The following is a 20,325-nucleotide window of genomic DNA, read 5'->3' as shown; positions in this document are numbered from 1 at the left end:
TCATATGGGATTAATTTGCATATTATATAACTTTCTATTATAGATGTTTATATTTTGTAATATAAGTTGGGTCAAACTATAAGAAGTTTGACTTAAGACAAATTTTATACACTTAGAGCAACTCCAACGCGGCAACCCATTTCATTCGCCGCCGTCCGTTTGGGTCGCCGCGGACATTTGTGACAGCTCAACGCGTCGACCCATTCCCAAATGGCGTCACGCCGCGCATCCTCTCGGTGTCCGCCGCGTCCCACGTGGCGGCCGTCCAACTAGCGCCCATATCTTTATTAATGATGCGGGACAACCGTGGGCCCACGCGTCAGTGACGGCAGTGTGTCCTTTTTTAATCCGAGCGTGCGCGGGGGAGGGGGGGTGCGTTCTCATCCTCTTCTCCCCCAATTGTCAACTCATTGTAGCCGATTGTTGGCTCTATTATTAACCATGCTCTTAGAGTGACAAAGTTGTAGGTAGGTGATGCAACCTGTCGACATGTCTATCCAAGGAGGCGAACACACTGACAAAGGAGTAGTATTTATTACGTTGATTATACATGTGGCACATCAAGGAACGAAAATTACTGGAACAAAGAACTGCAAAGAAATACAGATGACAGGATGGTTGATACAGACGCCCATTAAGGAGCATGGGCATGAGCGAAACGCCAGCGTTTTTCCTCCGGACGGTGTTAGCTAGAGCCTAAAGTCTAAAGCCACAAGGACAGCTTCATCTTGTAAGCACATGAACTCGAGATGATCATGGGTGAGCAGGGATCCCTGGAAGCACTACCAGCGGGCCGGTAATGGTGCTGGTACTGGTAACGGTTCCCAGGACCGGCAGGTCTGCAGCCCCAGCACCTTGGACTCGTCGACGGCACCACCGGCACCGGCACCGCGTGCCGTTGCCAGTGCCTGGTCCTCTGGTTCAGCTCCCTCCCGTCGCAGTACGCGAGCGCCACCAGTACGAGGAGCGCGACGGCGAGGCACTTTGCCATGTTGCTAATACTACTGAGGAGATAGTCTAGCTTGTGCGGCTTTGTGATAGTGTTGGGTGGCTGTGTTGGAGTGAGCTTAGGCTTAGCATCGTCTACGCTGCTTCTTAATCTTATAGGCGAGCTGGACGGGGTGGCGGGGGTGGTGAGGCGGGGTGGCCGTGCGTCGTTGGCGCAGGAGAGGAGGATTGAATGGTAGAGGTGCGACAGGCGGGCTGGTCACGGGCAAGGGGAGAGGCATGTATGGGTATAGCGGAATGCACGTCGGTGGATTGGAATGAGGCGGATGGATTATTGCCAGTGAATCCGTGCCGACGGGTCCTATCGCCGTCGAGAAGGCCAACTAGTCAAGGTGCCGCTGTCGAATTAGAGCATGGCTAATACATAGCCGGGGTGCTGGCTATATACTAATGCCATTCCACTTAAAGCCTTCTTAAAAGGGCAGTACTAGGCGCCGGTCGACCAGCCCAAATTTGGGCCGGTCACCGCGCAGCCACCCGATACGTGCGCCCTGGACCATAGGATTGCCTCGCACACGTCCCTTTTCTTCTCGCGAGCGACGCCGGTCACGCAAATCCCCCTGCTTGTTCATCGTTCCCCCGCGGCTTTCTGCCTCTGCCTCCATGGCGTCGCTCTCGCCGGCGCAGCTCGCTGGCTACATGGTTGCATCGCTCGTGCGCTGCGTCTATCCGCCCCTATGTAGCAAAAAGCGTTGTCGGTTCCAACAAAACAGCCCGCAGGTCGCAACATCCCTCGCTAGTTCGTTGCTCCTGTCATAGTCGTCGTCATCACCATAGGTTCCAGCAAAATTGGCCGTCGGTTCCAGCAAATTTGGGCGATGGTTCCAGCTTTGCGAATTTCGTAGCTCCCCCGACACATCTCGCGTGAGGGAGAAAAGCGGCTGCCGGCAGATGGATCCAATACAAAAATCAAAAAGATGGGATGGTAGCAAAAATCTAAGACGGCGGTAGCAAAAACAAAGGATGGTAGTAGCAAAAATTTAGAACTGGTTTCATAAAAAATCAAAGATGGGCGGTAGCAAAAATCAAGACTTAGCAAAAATCATATATTGTGGCAACAAAAATTGAAGCTGGTTCCAGCAAAAACAACCCCCACTTACAGATCCTAGCAAAAAGAGTCATTGGTTCCAGCAAAACAAAACCCCGGTTGTAGCAAAAATTGCCGCCGATTGCAGCTCCTGCCGATGCTGATTCCAGGAACTCCGGCGTGGTGTTTGACTTGCAGCAGCGGCTGCCGCGGCGCATCCCCTCGGTACAGCTGGAGCAACTCTGGTGTAGTGCGCAGCTGGACAGCTCGCAGCGGCTCGCGGTGGTGGTGATGAGACAGCTCGCGGCGGCGGGGTGTGGTCGTGAGTCGGCGATGCACGGCGGGAGTTGTGCTTCTCTGGTGTGCTTTTGATGCAAGGCGGGGCTGGTGCGAGCTGGGAAAATATCAGGTGCTACGGGAGCACCTAAGTTTAGGTGCTCCCAGAGCTTCTCGGGCATTGGATCTGAAATCCAACGGTCATCTACAGATGCGCTGGACCCGATTTGCAATACCAAATTTTTGGGGGTGTTCTTTGAATAAAAGCGTGAGCTCTCTCCTCAACCTTCGGATCTCAGATCTAACGGTTGAAAAGCTCCTGGAGCATCTGATCTTAGGTGCTCCCGTAGCACCAGATATCCTCCCGGTGCGAGCTGCTGGCAGGTGGATCGGAAGAGAAGAGATGGAAGGGAAAGTACTAGCGAAAGAATAGGAACGAGAATGAGTGGACCAGAGCATTGCACCTGAGAAGATAAGGAAACAGAGGAGAAAAGCGGTGCAAGGGACCCCACTGCGCGTGACGCTCCACGTGTGACCGGCCGAAATCGTGGCCGGTCGACCGGGTGGCACCGTTTCCCTTCTTAAAAGCCCACTAATATAATTGATTGACTATAAGCTACTCCCTCCGTTTTGAAATAGATGACCCAACTTTATACTAATTTTAGTATAAAATTGGGTTATCTATTTTAAACCGGAGGGAGTATCTATTAGATTGAATGTAGCAATTAATGCTTGCATGCGAACGAAGGCAATGAAACACGTCTGATTTGGCAGAGACGAAGTAACGCCGGCCTTTTAGCTCTCACGTCGCTGCATGCAACTTCCTTTTTCTCGTTTGTTGCACTGCAGCCCGGTGACTAGCGAAGCGCCCGCTGCCTTCTCTTTCATGCTTCCTCTTTCCTTCACCTGAGATTTTGATGACCTGTGATGTCTTGCACTCCCTCTGCAAACTAATATAAGATATTTTAGGTCATTAAAATAGTGAACTAAAATGTCTTATATTAGTTTACAGAGAGTACTAGTCTGCTGACAGTGTACTATTATACTTGCTTTTATGGAATTAGGAGAGCCTATTATTAGTTTTTTTTCATCAGCAGATATTTTCCCGATCAAGGTCGGGGACTCCTGGAACTGCTCCTGATCCTAGATGGAGCTGGCCTAGCTGTTTTTTCCTGCAAATTTGTGTCACTGGTTTAGGTCCTGTTTGTTCTAGTTTTTGCTTTTACTTTTGCAGTTTTTTCATTTTAACCAAGAAGTCATAAAAGCTCCTGCCCAAAAGCCATAAAAGCTCCAAAAGCACATATTTAGAAGATTTTATGGTTTTTTGCTCAAAGTGAAAAAGTTACAAAAGCAGTACCAAAAGCCGAGTTAATTGCAAAAAACCATCACATTTAGGGCATCGATTGCAGAAAACCACCTAGTCCCTAATTTTGTGTAAAAATCATCGCGTTTTCAGTAAACTTTTTGCAAAATGTACTGATGAGGTGATTTAGCCCATTTAATCATTTTCTGACAGATGGGACCGGAATGTAAGAAGCTGACCTGGCAAAAAAATTACATACACATCCCTGGATCTAAAAACAAAAAGCAATCAACCCCCTGCTCCCCTGCTCCCGATCCGATCAGGAGGAGGCAACCGCGCGCGCTCTCCCTCCTCCCGCAAGATGGGGACGAAGCCCAACATGCCTGACATGGTGGGGGGAGCCAGCTGGTCGGCGGCGCCGGCGGTGGAGTTCGGTCGGTACCCGAAGACCAGGTCGAGCGGTCGGGGTCGTCGTGGACGACGAGGGAGGCGCTCGTGGCCTGGGGTCGCTGTCGCGCCGTTCCTGCTGGTGCTCGCCGGCGACAAAATGCCGGTGGATCTTCAAGATCCAGCCATGGCGGACGCCGTGCAGCAGTGCACGAGCCGGTGCTTCTCCTCCGCTTTGCCTCCCACCGCGTGCTCCAGCACGGCCTCGCCCTCTCGGCACTGTCCATCCACACGGGCGACTCCGGCCTGGTGAACGCGGTGGCGAGTTGCGGCAGCAGGCCCCTGGTCAGGCCCAAGGAGGCAACCGTGGTGCCTACCCCGTGCCCCCAGTACGCTGTTGTGCTGCTGCGCGCTGATGCTGGGTGTCCCCTGCAGATGGCCGAGGCGCGGCCAATGCAGGGCCAGGGCGCCGCCGGTCTTCAAGGTCGCGAGCAGCAGTTGAGCTTTCGCTGCTGCCGGCGGATGGCACCGCGCTCCTGGACGTCGAGTGGCCTGGGCGTGCCGTGTCCCGGCTGCTCCTCTTCCCGACTGCCCCCCTGGCCCGACGGCGAGATCCAACAATGTGCAGCTGGCAGCCCGACGCGCAAGCCCTCCGCCCAGCGCGTCGCTCCTGCGTCCCCGGCGAAGCAGCACGGCGGAGGCCATGAACCCGACGGCCAGCGCGCCTCTGCCGGGGGGTGGGGGGCTGATTGCTTTTCTGTTTTAGATTAAGGGGTGTGTGTAAAAATTTTGCTCTTATAATCTGGCCCCACTTATCAGAAAATGGTTAAATGAGACAAATCACCTGATCAGTGTAATTTGCAAAAAGTTTACTGGAAACACGGTGATTTTTTACAAAATTAGGGACTAGATGGTTTTCTGCCATCGATGCCCTAAATGTGGTGATTTTTTACAATTTACTTTCAAAAGCTCAAACAAACACGGCCTTAGGATTTTTGTGATCTGCAAGTGGAACGTGGCTGCCTTGCTGTAGATAAGCTTTGACTGACAGGTTCGTTTTCGTTCTCGTATTTGGCCGTCTCTGACATGTACTCTCGGATGCCGCTGCATTCCATTTAAGATACCGTACAACTGCTGACAACTGCAGTGCCATCAACAGCCATAGCAAGGTAATATTTACGCCAAAATGTGCTTACTTAGACATTCAGAGATTTTCGGAAGTGAAAATTGGGAAGTTTCTTAACAAATAATAGCATGCTATTGGTTATCTGGTCATCGAACCTTAACAATAATAACATATTCATGTGCAAAATTAATCAGTGCTTAGAAGTTTCTCAATAAATAATAACATGCTATCAACTATCTGGTTAGTAAAAATTGGGAAATTTCTTATTAGCGGCATTCTTTATTCCCATTTATAAAAAAATGTTGTTAATCTATAGGATTAGCTTAGAAGAGTCCCGCTTATGTACAACTTCCTTTATAAACGTATAAATAGTAATATGGACCTTTGACATGTTATATGAATAGGCCGTACGAGTGTCAAATAGACCGTGCCACGGAAAGTCCGCCCAATTGGGCCGGCCCATTTCCGCCCGTCGCACACCCCCTCCTTCATTGGCTAGGCCCGGTTACTTTTTCTTGGTTCTTTTAATCTATAGTACTATTAAACGAGCGAACTGGTGAATCGCACTTTGCCAGAAAATCGTCCGCCAAGTACATTTTCCCTCAAAGCGTAATTGTCTGATGTCCCACGTCCGCAACTCCTCGACTACAATCACAGACGAGGCTTGTCTGCTCCCGTCCCGTGCTCCCATCCATGCTCCCGTTCCACTCATTCTCGATCGAACGGCCGGCCCAGTTTTCGTCTCACACGTCCCTTTTCTGGCCCCAAAAAGTCGTCGTGCTCCCGTATTTCCCCTGTACCCAATACGTAGTACCCTCCTTCCCCTTTCTCCTCACCATCCGACAGCCGAGCGTGGACAGCGGAGAGATCCAGTGAGTCAGTCGGCGCCGTTCCCGTCCCAGATGTCGTCCCTCTCCTGCCGCAACGCAGCCTCCGCCTCATGCTTCGTTCTTGCGCCAAAGAGACGGAGATGGTGGAGCTCGGGGCGGGGATAATGGTGAAGGAAATATGCCCTAGAGGAAATAATAAAGTTATTATTTATTTCCTTATATCATGATAAATGTTTATTATTCATGCTAGAATTGTATTAACCTGAAACATAATACTTGTGTGAATACATAGACAAACAGAGTGTCACTACTATGCCTCTACTTGACTAGCTCGTTGATCAAAGATGGTTATGTTTCCTAGCCATTGACATGAGTTGTCATTTCATTAACGGGATCACATCATTAGAAGAATGATGTGACTGACTTGACCCATTCCGTTAGCTTAGCACACGATCGTTTAGTATTCTGCTATTGCTTTCTTCATGACTTATACATGTTCCTATGACTATGAGATTATGCAACTCCCGTTTACCGGAGGAACACTTTGTGTGCTACCAAACGTCACAACGTAACTGGGTGATTATAAAGGTGCTCTACAGGTGTCTCCAAAGGTACTTGTTGGGTTGGCGTATTTCGAGATTAGGATTTGTCACTCCGATTGTCGGAGAGGTATCTCTGGGCCCACTCGGTAATGCACATCACTTAAGCCTTGCAAGCATTGCAACTAATGAGTTAGTTGCGGGATGATGTATTACGGAACGAGTAAAGAGACTTGCCGGTAACGAGATTGAACTAGGTATTGAGATACCGACGATCGAATCTCGGGCAAGTAACATACCGATGACAAAGGGAACAACGTATGTTGTTATGCGGTCTGACCGATAAAGATCTTCGTAGAATATGTGGAAGCCAATATGAGCATCCAGGTTCCGCTATTGTTTATTGACCGGAGACGTGTCTCGGTCATGTCTACATAGTTCTCGAACCCGTAGGGTCCGCACGCTTAAAGTTTTGATGACGGTTATATTATGAGTTTATATGTTTTGATGTACCGAAGGTTGTTCGGAGTTCCGGATGTGATCACGGACATGACGAGGAGTCTCGAGATGGTCGAGACATGAAGATTGATATATTGGAAGCCTATATTTGGATATCGGAAGTGTTCCGGTTGAAATCGGAATTTTACCGGAGTACCGGGAGGTTACCGGAACCCCCCGGGGGCTTAATGGGCCATAGTGGGCCTTAGTGGAAGAGAGGAGAGGCGGCCAGGGCAGGGCCGCGCGCCCCTCCCCCCTAGTCCGAATAGGACAAGGAGAGGGGGGCGGCGCCCCCCCCCTTTCCTTCCTCTCTCCGTCCTCTTTCCCCCTCCACTCCTAATCCAACAAGGAAAAGGGAGGGAGTCCTACTCCCAGTGGGAGTAGGACTCCTCCTGGCGCGCCCCCTCCTGGCCGGCCGCACCTCCTCCCTTGCTCCTTTATATACGGGGGCAGGGGGCACCCTAGAGACACAACAATTGATCGTTTGATCTTTTAGCCGTGTGCGGTGCCCCCCTCCACCATAGTCCACCTCGATAATACTGTAGCAGTGCTTAGGCGAAGCCCTGCGTCGGTAGAACATCATCATCGTCACCACGCCGTCGTGCTGACGAAACTCTCCCTCAACACTCGGCTGGATGGGAGTTCGAGGGACGTCATCTGGCTGAACATGTGCTGAACTCGGAGGTGCCTTGCGTTCGGTACTTGATCGGTCGGACCGTGAAGACGTACGACTACATCAACCGCGTTGTGCTAACGCTTCCGCTTTCGGTCTATGAGGGTACGTGGACAACACTCTCCCCTCTCGTTGCTATGCATCACCATGATCTTGCGTGTGCGTAGGAAATTTTTGAAATTACTATGTTCCCCAACAGTGGTATCAGAGCCTGGTTTTATGCATAGATGTCATATGCACGAGTAGAACACAAGTGAGTTGTGGGTGATATAAGTCATACTGCTTACCAGCATGTCATACTTTGGTTTGGCGGTATTGTTGGATGAAGCGGCCCGGACCAACATTACGTGTACGCTTACGCGAGACTGGTTCTACCGACGTGCTTTGCACACAGGTGACTGGCGGGTGTCAGTTTCTCCAACTTTAGTTGAACCGAGTGTGGCTACGCCCGGTCCTTGCGAAGGTTAAAACAGCACCAACTTGACAAACTATCGTTGTGGTTTTGATGCGTAGGTAAGAACGGTTCTTGCTAAGCCCAGTAGCAGCCACGTAAAACTTGCAACAACAAAGTAAAGGACGTCTAACTTGTTTTTGCAGGGCATGTTGTGATGTGATATGGTCAAGACATGATGCTAAATTTTATTGTATGAGATGATCATGTTTTGTAACCAAGTTATCGGCAACTCGCAGGAGCCATATGGTTGTCGCTTTATTGTATGCAATGCAATCGCCCTGTAATGCTTTACTTTATCACTAAGTGGTAGCGATAGTCGAAGAAGCATAAGATTGGCGAGACGACAACGATGCTACGATGGAGATCAAGGTGTCGCGCCGGTGACGATGGTGATCATGACGGTGCTTCGGAGGTGGAGATCACAAGCACAAGATGATGATGGCCATATCATATCACTTATATTGATTGCATGTGATGTTTATCTTTTATGCATCTTATCTTGCTTTGATTGACGGTAGCATTATAAGATGATCTCTCACTAAATTTCAAGATAAAAGTGTTCTCCCTGAGTATGCACCGTTGCCAAAGTTCATCGTGCCCAGACACCACGTGATGATCGGGTGTGATAAGCTCTACGTCCATCTACAACGGGTGCAAGCCAGTTTTGCACACGCAGAATACTCAGGGTAAACTTGACGAGCCTAGCATATAACAGATATGGCCTCGGAACACGGAGACCGAAAGGTCGAGCGTGAATCATATAGTAGATATGATCAACATAGTGATGTTCACCATTGAAACTACTCCATCTCACGTGATGATCGGACATGGTTTAGTTGATATGGATCACATGATCACTTAGAAGATTAGAGGGATGTCTATCTAAGTGGGAGTTCTTGAGTAATATGATTAACTGAACTTAAATTTATCATGAACTTAGTCCTGATAGTATTTTGCAAATTATGTTGTAGATCAATAGCTCGCATTGTTGCTTCCCTATGTTTATTTTGATATGTTCCTAGAGAAAAATTATGTTGAAAGATGTTAGTAGCAATGATGCGGATTGGATCCGTGATCTGAGGATTATCCTCATTGCTGCACAGAAGAATTTTGTCCTTGATGCACCGCTAGGTGACAGACCTATTGCAGGAGCAGATGCAGACATTATGAACGTTTGGCTAGCTCAATATGATGACTACTTGATAGTTTAGTGCACCATGCTTAACGGCTTAGAATCGGGACTTCAAAGACGTTTTGAACGTCATGGACCATATGGGATGTTCCAGGAGTTGAAGTTAATATTTCAAACAAATACCCGAGTTGAGAGATATGAAGTCTCCAACAAGTTCTATAGCTAAAAGATGGATGAGAATAGCTCAAGCAGTGAGCTTGTGCTCAGATTGTCTGGGTACTACAATCGCTTGAATCAAGTGGGAGTTAATCTTCCAGATAAAATAGTGATTGACAGAAATCTCTAGTCAGCATCACCAAGTTAGTAGAACTTTGTGATGAACTATAATATGCAAGGGATGACGAAAGTAATTCCCAAGCTCTTCGTGATGCTGAAATCGACGAAGGTAGAAATCAAGAAAAACATCAAGTGTTGATGGTTAACAAGACCACTAGTTTCAAGAAAAGGGCACAGGGAAGAAGGGCAACTTCAAGAAGAACGGCAAGCAAGTTGCTGCTCAAGTGAAGAAGCCCAAGTCTGGACCTAAGCTTGAGACTGAGTGCTTCTACTTCAAAGGGACTGGTCACTGGAAGCGGAACTGCCCCAAGTATTTGGTAGATAAGAAGGATGGCAAAGTGAACAAAGCTATATTTGATATACATGTTATTGATGTGTACTTTACTAGTGTTTATAGCAACCCCTCGGTATTTGATACTGGTTCAGTTGCTAAGAGTAGAAACTCGAAACGGGAGTTGCAGAATGAACATAAACTTGTTAAGGGTGAAGTGACGATGTGTGTTGGAAGTAGTTCCAAGATTGATATGATCATCATCGCACACTCCCTATACTTTCGGGGGTTAGTGTTGAACCTAAATAAGTGTTATTTGGTGTTTGCGTTGAGCATGAATATGATTTCATCATGTTTATTGCAATACGGTTATTCATTTAAGTTAGAGAATAAATGTTGTTCTGTTTACATGAATAAAACCTTATATGGTTACACACCCAATGAAAATGGTTCGTTGGATCTCGATCGTAGTGATACACATATTCATAATATTGAAGTCAAAAGATGCAAAGTTAATAGTGCAACTTATTTGTGGCACTGCCGTTTAGGTCATATTGGTGTAAAGCGCATGAAGAAACTCCATGCTGATGGGATTTTGGAATCACTTGATGCTTGCGAACTATGCCTCTTGGGCAAGATGACTAAAACGCCATTCTCCGGAACAATGGAGCAAGCAACAGATTTGTTGGAAATCATACATACTGATGTATGTTGTCCGATGAATATTGAGGCTCGTTGCGGGTATCATTATTTTCTGACCTTCACAGATGATTTGAGCAGATATGGGTATATCTACTTAATGAAACATAAGTCTGAAACATTTGAAAAGTTCAAAGAATTTCAGAGTGAAGTTGAAAATCATTGTAACAAGAAAATAAAGTTTCTACGATCAGATCATGGAGGAGAATATTTGAGTTACGAGTTTGGTCTACATTTGAAACAATGCGGAATCGTTTCGCAACTCACGCCACCCGGAACACCACAACGTAATGGTGTCTCCGAACGTCGTAATCGTACTTTACAAGATATGGTGCGATCTATGATGTCTCTTACTGATTTACCGCTATCGTTTTGGGGTTATGCTTTAGAGACGGCTGCATTCACGTTAAATAGGGCACCATCAAAATCCGTTGAGACGACGCCTTATGAACTGTGGTTTGGCAAGAAACCAAAGTTGTCGTTTCTTAAAGTTTGGGGCTGCGATGCTTATGTGAAAAAGCTTCAAACTGATAAGCTCGAACCCAAATCGGAGAAATATGTCTTCATAGGATACCCAAAGGAGACTGTTGGGTACACCTTCTATCACATATCCAAAGGCAAGACATTCGTTGCTAAGAATGGATCCTTTCTAGAGAAGGAGTTTCTCTCGAAAGAAGTGAGTGGGAGGAAAGTAGAACTTGATGAGGTAACTGTACCTGCTCCCTTATTGGAAAGTAGTTCATCACAGAAATCTGTTCCTGTGACTCCTACACCTATTAGTGAGGAAGCTAATGATGATGATCATGTAACTTCAGATCAAGTTACTACCGAACCTCGTAGGTCAACCAGAATGAAATCCGCACCAGAGTGGTACGGTAATCCAGTTCTGGAGGTCATGTTACTTGACCATGACGAACCTACGAACTATGAGGAAGCGATGATGAGCCCAGATTCCGCAAAATGGCTTGAGGCCATGAAATCTGAGATGGGATCCATGTATGAGAACAAAGTGTGGACTTTGGTTGACTTGCCCGGTGATCAGCAAGCCATAGAAAATAAATGGATCTTCAAGAGGAAGACGGACGCTGATAGTAGTGTTACTATCTACAAAGCTAGACTTGTCGGAAAAAGGTTTTTGACAAAGTTCAAGGTGTTGACTACGATGAGATTTTCTCACTCGTAGCGATGCTTAAGTCTGTCCGAATCATGTTAGCAAATTGCCACATTTTATGAAATCTGGCAAATGGATGTCGAAACTACATTCCTAAATGGATTTCTTAAAGAAGAGTTGTATATGATGCAACCAAAAGGTTTTTTCAATCCTAAAGGTGCTAACAAAATATGCAAGCTCCAGCGATCCATCTATGGACTGGTGCAAGCATCTCGGAGTTGAAATATACGCTTTGATAAGTTGATCAAAGCATATAGTTTTATACAGACTTGCGGTGAAGCCTGTATTTACAAGAAAGTGAGTGGGAGCACTACATCATTTCTGATAAGTATATGTGAATGACATATTGTTGATCGGAAATAATGTAGAATTATTCTGCAAAGCATAAAGGAGTATTTTAAAGGAGTTTTTCAAAGAAGGACCTCGGTGAAGCTGCTTACATATTGAGCATCAAGATCTATAGAGATAGATCAAGACGCTTGATAAGTTTTTTCAATGAGTACATACCTTGACAAGATTTTGAAGTAGTTCAAAATGGAACAGTCAAAGAAAGGGTTTGTTGCCTGTGTTACAAGGTGTGAAATTGAGTAAGACTCGAAGCCCGACCACGGCAGAAGATAGAAAGAGAATGAAAGTCATTCCCTATGCCATAGGTTCTATAAAGTATGCCATGCTGTGTACCAGATCTATTGTATACCCTACACTGATTTTGGCAAGGGAGTACAATAGTGATCTAGGAGTAGATCACTGGATAGCGGTCAAAATTATCCTTAGTGGAATAAGGATATGTTTCTCGATTATGGAAGTGACAAAAGGTTCGTCGTAAAGGGTTACGTCGATGCAAGTTTTGACACTAATCTAGATGACTCTAAGCCTCGGTCTAGATACATATTGAAAGTGGGAGCAATTAGCTAGAGTAGCTCCATGCAGAGCATTGTAGACATAGAAATTTGCAAAATACTTACGGATCTGAATGTGACAGACCCGTTGACTAAAATTATCTCACAAGCAAAACATGATCACACCTTAGTACTCTTTGGGTGTTAATCACATAAGCGGTGTGAACTAGATTATTGACTCTAGTAAACCCTTTGGGTGTTGGTCACATGACGATGTGAACTATGGGTGTTAATCACATGGTGATGTGAACTATTGATGTTAAATCACATGGCGATGTGAACTAGATTATTGATTCTAGTGCAAGTGGGAGACTGAAGGAAATATGCCCCAGAGGCAATAATAAATTTATTATTTATTTCCTTATATCATGATAAATGTTTATTATTCATGCTAGAATTGTATTAACCGGAAACATAATACTTGTGTGAATACATAGACAAACAGAGTGTCACTAGTATGCCTCTACTTGACTGGCTCGTTGATCAAAGATGGTTATGTTTCCTAGCCATTGACATGAGTTGTCATTTGGTTAACGGGATCACATCATTAGGAGAATGATGTGATTGACTTGACCCATTCCGTTAGCTTAGCACACGATCGTTTAGTATTCTGCTATTGCTTTCTTCATGACTTATACATATTCCTATGACTATGAGATTATGCAACTCCCGTTTACCGGAGGAACACTTTGTGTGCTACCAAACGTCACAACGTAACTGGGTGATTATAAAGGTGCTCTACAGGTGTCTCCGAAGGTACTTGTTGGGTTGGCGTATTTCGATATTAGGATTTGTCACTTCGATTGTCGGAGAGGTATCTCTGGGCCCACTCGGTAATGCACATCACTCAAGCCTTGCAAGCATTGCAACTAATGAGTTAGTTGCGGGATGATGTATTACGGAACGAGTAAAGAGACTTGCCGGTAAAGAGATTGAACTAGGTATTGAGATACCGACGATCGAATCTCGGGCAAGTAACATACCGATGACAAAGGGAACAACGTATGTTGTTATGCGGTCTGACCGATAAAGATCTTCGTAGAATATGTGGGAGCCAATATGAGCATCCAGGTTCCGCTATTGGTTATTGACCGGAGATGTGTCTCGGTCATGTCTACATAGTTCTCGAACCCGTAGGGTCCGCACGCTTAAAGTTTCGATGACGGTTATATTATGAATTTATATGTTTTGATCCGTTTTCCGTACCTTTCGTAGTAGTTACTCGCCACTAGAAACAGGATTCATGAATTCAAACTAAAAGCAAAGGTATCGCTAATTCCATTTCAGTGGAAATATAGGGATGAACAACAATGGTTGTAGAGCCTAGCATAGCTAGGTTAAGAGATAATTGAGCATGCCATGACGTTGTTAAGATTTCATAAAGACCCTTATGGCCTTGTCCTGTAAATGGGCCCTTGTGAGCCTCCAAAATATCTTTAAGTCCATGGCCAATACCCCAATTGGTCCTATACATATGACCTGCGATTAGGAAAAGAAGATAGACCCGCTTCGATGCTGTATTCAGTATGTCAGCTAGTACCGAAGGTTGTTCGGAGTTCCGGATGTGATCACGGACATGACGAGGAGTCTTGAGATGTTCGAGACATGAAGATTGATATATTGGAAGCCTATATTTGGATATCGGAAGTGCTCCGGGTGAAATTGGAATTTTACCGGAGTACGAGGAGGTTACCGGAACCCCCCGGGGGCTTAATGGGCCATAGTGGGCCTTAGTGGAAGAGAGGAGAGGCGGCCAGGGCAGGGCCGCACGCCCCTCCCCCCTAGTCCGAATAGGACAAGGAGAGGGGGGCGGCGCCCCCCTTTTCCTTCCTCTCTCTCTCCTCTTTCCCCCTCCACTCCTAATCCAACAAGGAAAATGGACGGAGTCCTACTCCCGGTGGGAGTAGGACTCCTCCTGGCGCGCCCCTCCTGGCCGGCCGCACCTCCCCCTTGCTCCTTTATATACGGGGGCAGGGGGCACCCTAGAGACACAACAATTGATCGTTTGATCTTTTAGCCGTGTGCGGTGCCCCCCTCCACCATAGTCCACCTCGATAATACTGTAGCGGTGCTTAGGCGAAGCCCTGCGTCGGTAGAACATCATCATCGTCACCACGCCGTCGTGCTGACGAAACTCTCCCTCAACGCTCGGCTGGACCAGAGTTCGAGGGACGTCATCGGGCTGAACATGTCCCAACTCGGAGGTGCCGTGCGTTCGGTACTTGATCGGTCGGATCGTGAAGACGTACGACTACATCAACCGCGTTGTGCTAACGCTTCCGCTTTTGGTCTACGAGGGTACGTGGACAACACTCTCCCCTCTCGTTGCTATGCATCACCGTGATCTTGCGTGTGCGTAGGAAATTTTTGAAATTATTACGTTCCCCAACAAATGGAGGTGGTGATAGTGGAGGTCGTGGCGGCGGCGGAGGCCGCGGCGAGCGACGAGGGTGTCCCCCTTCTAGCGGCTATTCCAGGCGTGTGGCGTCGTCTTCGGTGCCGCTGGCACCATTCCCGTGCCTGCTGAGGTTGGCTTGCCCCGCTGCCTCTCTTCCTCCTCTGTACTTCTGCACAATTCAGATGTCTAGTCTGATTTCTTCGCCATTTAGTCTCGGGCCAATTCCATTTTTCCTCCTAACTTTGTCCCGACCTCATCTTTACCCCTAAATAAAAACAGTGCTCAACTTTGCCCCTCTTCCGTTAAGTGCGCTTATAGAAATGCCCTTCCGTACATTTTCCGTCTAGTCAAAGGCCTTTGACCGTTAGATTTTTCTATACGCGCACTTAACGGTCAAAGGCCTTTGACTGGACGGAAAATGTACGGAAGGGCATTTCTATAAGCGCACTTAACAGAAGAGGGGCAAAGTTGAGCACTGTTTTTATTTAGGGGTAAAGATGAGGTCGGGACAAAGTTAGGGGGGAAATGTAAATCTCCGTTTAGTCTCTGACCTGAGCTATTTTGTATGTAACTACTGGTATTTGAGCACACAAGCACAAGGGGATATTGCAAATTAATTTGGTCCATACAGAGATTTCTTAATAGCTCAACTTTTGTTGCGCAAAATTGTAGATCGAAATTAGCTTCTACATGTCCTGGATACCTATCTAGCTGTGTTTAAATTGACAATTAATTTATATCATTGTTCTGTGCGTACTGAAGGTGCTCAGCTTGATTTACTTTTTCTAACAAGATGGTTAATTTTAGGATGCAACGAAAGGAAAGCATAGTTTAAATGCAGTGGATTCAGTCTTGGAAAGGTCTTGCATTGCACAAAATACTAATGATGTCATGTACTGATTGAATAAACTGAAATTTAATTAGCTAGTGGTGGTGATGTTTGCATACAGGATGAGGCCAGAAGATGGTTCAATGAAGTGAACAAATTACTCCTTTCATCGATGCATGCAAAGTCATATTTTTGGGTTGATAGTTCATACTGATCTGCGTGACAGTGGCACTTGATTACCGCAGTGATCGACTACTGGTCTGCTTGTCAGGTTAGGCAAAAAAGTGTTGTTGGTAATATGTACAGTTTATACCTGATGCAAACCAAGCCTAACTGCATCTTGGTTCACATTGCTTGTATAGCAGTATAGAAAGTAGAAATCACAATATTCCTATTAATCTCATCCAACCTGAGGGCTACCATTGTTTTGCAACTTGTCTATAATGAGTTGACAATAATTACAACAGATGAAAAGTGGAAACGTAATTCCTGTGTTCCATTCATAGTCCTTTAAGCTATGAACAGATGGTAACACGGAAAATAAGTGAAATATGTTTAATTAATATAGATAGTATCCTTCAATCCATGGTCGTATACTCATAGTTTCTAATATAGTTGCAAGCAAATACATGAGATAAAACTCTATAACATCGATTAAGCAGGCTTCTGTTGGAAGAATGGTAGATCTTGTCCTGGCATCATCGTAGGGGTAGAGGCACCGATGGTGAGATTATTTTCTTGGAAGGATGATAGATTCTGTCCTAGCATCATCATAGGGGTAGAGGTACCACCGGTAGGAGTCTGTTGTTGGAATAATGACAGATTTTGTGCTGGCTTCATCGTAGGGTTAAAGGTACCACTTGTAGGATTCTGTAGTTGGAAGAATGGATTCTGTCCTGGCAACATCGTAGGGGTAGAGGTACCACTGGTAGGACCATGTTGTGCCAAATAGGGGTATAGATGATTTGGCAGAGCTCCCAGATGACCCTATGCAAATAAATAGGAAAGCTTAGGTCGTTGAAAATTAAAAAAGGAGAAAAATTTACAAGTAGCCTTCTTATACCATTTGGGCTGGGTTGTATTGTGGTAGATACCCCGGCATTTGGTTTGTCAAAGGCATTCCAGGTTGTAGTTGTAAAGAATTGGCGGTCTTCTTTTTTTTTGCTTTCTCCAAGTCACCAACGGGTCTTGCTGATCCTGGTCCAATATTTTCTCCCAAATGACCCTATGAAGATTAATAGCAAGCTTAGCAACACTAAAGTTTGAAAATGAGAAAGTTAAGAAGGGCAGACTTCCTATATACCAATAAGATTGGGTTATACATAGGCATTTGAATTGTGAAAGGCATTTCAGGTTGTAGTTGTAAAGAATCATCTGTCTTCTTTTTCTTATTTGTTTTTGCTTTCTCCAAGGCACCAACGGGTCTTGCTGATCCTCGTACGGTCTTCTCCTTGACCTTCATACCTCTTGGCCTGCATAGCCCCTCGTTATGTTTTGAAACTCTACTAGAGTCGATGTTCGGACCTGCAACCATAAAGTTAAATGTAAGAATCAGTTTGAAAAGACTCCATGCAAGTAGTAGTATAGTATATACCTTCTGCAACAGAGGAATTACCCACATCTGGGTTTGGATCTGGATCAGTTCTATTTTTCAAGCATTTCTCCACATCTCGTGCTAGCTGCTCTACGCATTTAGCAGCCATGTCAAATGTTTCATCGGACTCTGCGGCACGAGCAGCTATGTGGATAAACATTCTGCACAAGTCTTTGTAGAAGTTAGACATTCTTGCTTTTAAATCCTCTTGCAGATTGTGATTGCTTGTTATCTATAGCACTTTGGCATCAATTGTCCATCTATTCAATACATACTGTTTAGGGATATGCTTGATATTATTAGTATCAAGTATCTTTAAGCAATGAGAGCAGAGGATTCTAGCAAATTCAAATTTCTTGCAACTACAATTGACTTCCTCTTCGTTCGGGTCAAATCGGACAACATGCTCACGTTGTGTGCCATGAAATTTTACTGTATAAACCTTCTGCTCTTTGTCACTATCATCACAAAGAAATGTGTCATAGTTGAGGGTCCGAAGCACTTGCTCCTCAAACATCTTGAATATTTCTGGAGTATACATAGTTGCAGCTTGCCTTAATACATAGCTATCTACTGCCTTCAGCTTGGGAGTAGTTTGTGACGCCTTGAAGTCACACTTCACCTCTACAAATCTTTTATCTGCAACTAGCCGCTCAAAATGCTCGAAGAAAGTAAGCATGTCATATTTAATACTAATGTACCGCTTCAGCTCATTATTCATGCTTTCACTTCTTTGGGTAGTGCTCATGTGGGCTGAGAATGTATTTCTGCCATACACTAGTGCCCATTGCTCCCTTTTCTCAAACAGCCTTTGCAACCATGTATTGTCACGTAGACCATATCTGTCCAGCATTCTATTCCATTCATTTATAAAATCGTCTTCTTCCTCAATATCATATATACAATGCTGAAAATCAGCATTGAACTTCTTATATTCTTCAACAACCCCAGCAAGGTGCTTGCAAGCATTTTGATTCATATGCCACACGCAAAGTCTGTGCTGAGACTGAGGCAAGACTACACTGATTGCCTTGGCCATTGCTGCATCTTCATCAGTCAGGATTGTCCTTGGATGTTTCCCAGACATAGCTGTTAGAAATGTTCTACAAAGCCAACCAAAACTTTCAGCTGTTTCATCATAGACAAGTGTGGCACCAAAGACAGTAGTTTTCTTGTGATTATTTACCCCGACAATTAAACCAAATGGACGCCCATCATCTAGTTTCCTATATGTGGTGTCAAAGCATATAACATCACCAAATAATGCATAGTATGACATCATTTTTGAGTCAGCCCAAAATATATTAGTTATCAGATCATCCTCGTCAATTTGATTTGAATAGAAAAAATTGGGATCTTCTTTTACCTTCTTCTCCATGTATTCTAACACTCCCCCGGTGTCACCTTTCTTTGCTTGCAGTGTTCTCTTAGAGTACAAACGATTTTTCATATCTTCGGGTGCAAACCCAAGATTTGGAAGTCCACATGCTTCTTTGGCCATAAGATCAATAATTGCTTTATTCGAAATGCCTACAGACTTTGCGACCTCAGCGTTTGCTATTTGTGCTTCCGTCACTTTCCTTTGGGACCTTAAATATAAGGCCATGTCTCCAGTGGCAAGATTATGGTTGTGTGCAGCCTCAAATTCGTAGACATAATATAATCCGCTTTTCAGACTTATCTTCATATGGGCTTCACAACCACATCGTGTTTCAGGCCTACTGTAACTGAACGAATCCTCTCTCTTATCTTCTGCTCGGAATCCTGTCAATTAAAATAAGTATCTTGGTGAAACCAAAAGTAATATAACTAAAACAAAATACAAGCAGCCCATACCTTGACGGGAGCATGTAAATGTTCGTTGCTGTATCACGGAAGAATTCTTTACTTTATGTTGACTCCCTCTTCGGATGCTAAAACCGATAGCTTTTGCATACTTGTTATAAAAGGAGTAAGCTTCCTCTTCAGATAGAAATTGCATGCCAACCTTTGGTACCCTTTCATCGATGCAATCTGTTGCATTGCTAGGAGCCGCTTCATGCACATCCTATATGAGTCGGTATTCACTTTAGTTAATACTCATATGCTTGACAGTTAGATTTTTCAAAAAAGGTTCACAAACAGATTACCTTTTAGTTGCACTTGACACAAGTAATCAATTCCTGTCGCAGTTATGTAGTCTAACCATTCAGTCCTCATAATCATACTACATTTGTGTCTACATGGCCACACTACTGGAATACTACTTGTAAACTAAATTGTTGTACAACTATTTGAATCTAAATCAACTGTAAAAGATCATAATGTTGATTTTGTGAGACTAATATTGATTATGGATAAAACAACAATTACACATCGGATTTTATTATGTACGGCAGGCCGTGAAAGAATAACAGATTCTTGTATATATAAGGTTGAAATAGCATGAACGACCTGACTAAGTTGTGAAAAACTGCTATTCCTTTTGTTCTTACATGGTTGTACAAATGTTGAAATCAGATTTGCATAGATCTTACACGATCATGATCAGTATTTTTGATTTGTTTGTCAAGAAGAATATGAGTCAGATTTCTTACTTCTGGTCCTGGAGATCCATTGCCGTGTTCATGGTTCCCATGATCACTGCTTGAAGAAACCATACGGGGCAATAATTTCCTTTGTTTAAACCTCGGATGGCTTGATATTTGCAGACTTTGCTATCTGCCTGAAATTTGTTCGTTGGATGCAGACAGGCTCCAGATTGCAAATATCCATCCGCCTGTGATTTAGGATCTAGCGTTTGTGAGGGTTTGGCTCATACCTCGGTTTCTAAGTTGGCGCGCAAAATAGTTAGATTGGCGGACATTTTCCCTCCAGTATCAGTCGCGAGTATTAC

The 20,325-nt window shown here is 45.0% G+C and overlaps 1 protein-coding gene across 1 annotated transcript; it reads right to left on the bottom strand.

Annotated features, from left to right (window-relative positions):
* Positions 1–16,703: 16,703 nt before the first annotated feature.
* On the bottom strand, positions 16,704–18,537 carry LOC141041275 (protein FAR1-RELATED SEQUENCE 5-like). The gene is made up of 4 exons (XM_073507404.1): positions 17,726–18,537; positions 17,472–17,611; positions 17,321–17,380; positions 16,704–16,843 (listed from the first exon to the last, which is right to left on the bottom strand). Exons 1-4 carry the CDS (start codon positions 18,535–18,537, stop codon positions 16,704–16,706), a joined length of 1,152 nt encoding a protein of 383 aa, XP_073363505.1.
* Between the last annotated feature and the right edge of the window lie 1,788 nt (positions 18,538–20,325).

The sequence above is a fragment of the Aegilops tauschii genome, chromosome 2, assembly GCF_002575655.3.
Source record: "Aegilops tauschii subsp. strangulata cultivar AL8/78 chromosome 2, Aet v6.0, whole genome shotgun sequence".
NCBI classification, from domain to species: Eukaryota; Viridiplantae; Streptophyta; class Magnoliopsida; order Poales; family Poaceae; genus Aegilops; species Aegilops tauschii.
Note: the sequence above shows the minus strand (reverse complement) of the source record. Positions and strands in the feature narration are given on the sequence as shown.

What these genes read in the sequence shown, in the direction of transcription:
- LOC141041275 (XM_073507404.1), bottom strand. Translation starts at nt 18,537, where the DNA reads ATGTCTGGGAAACATCCAAGGACAATCCTGACTGATGAAGATGCAGCA. An exon ending in AGATCCAAACCCAGATGTGG is followed by an intron (nt 17,381 to 17,471) that starts GTAATTCCTCTG and finishes TTATGGTTGCAG; the next exon opens with GTCCGAACATCGACTCTAGT. An exon ending in GGGGCTATGCAGGCCAAGAG is followed by an intron (nt 16,844 to 17,320) that starts GTATGAAGGTCA and finishes TTATTTGCATAG; the next exon opens with GGTCATCTGGGAGCTCTGCC.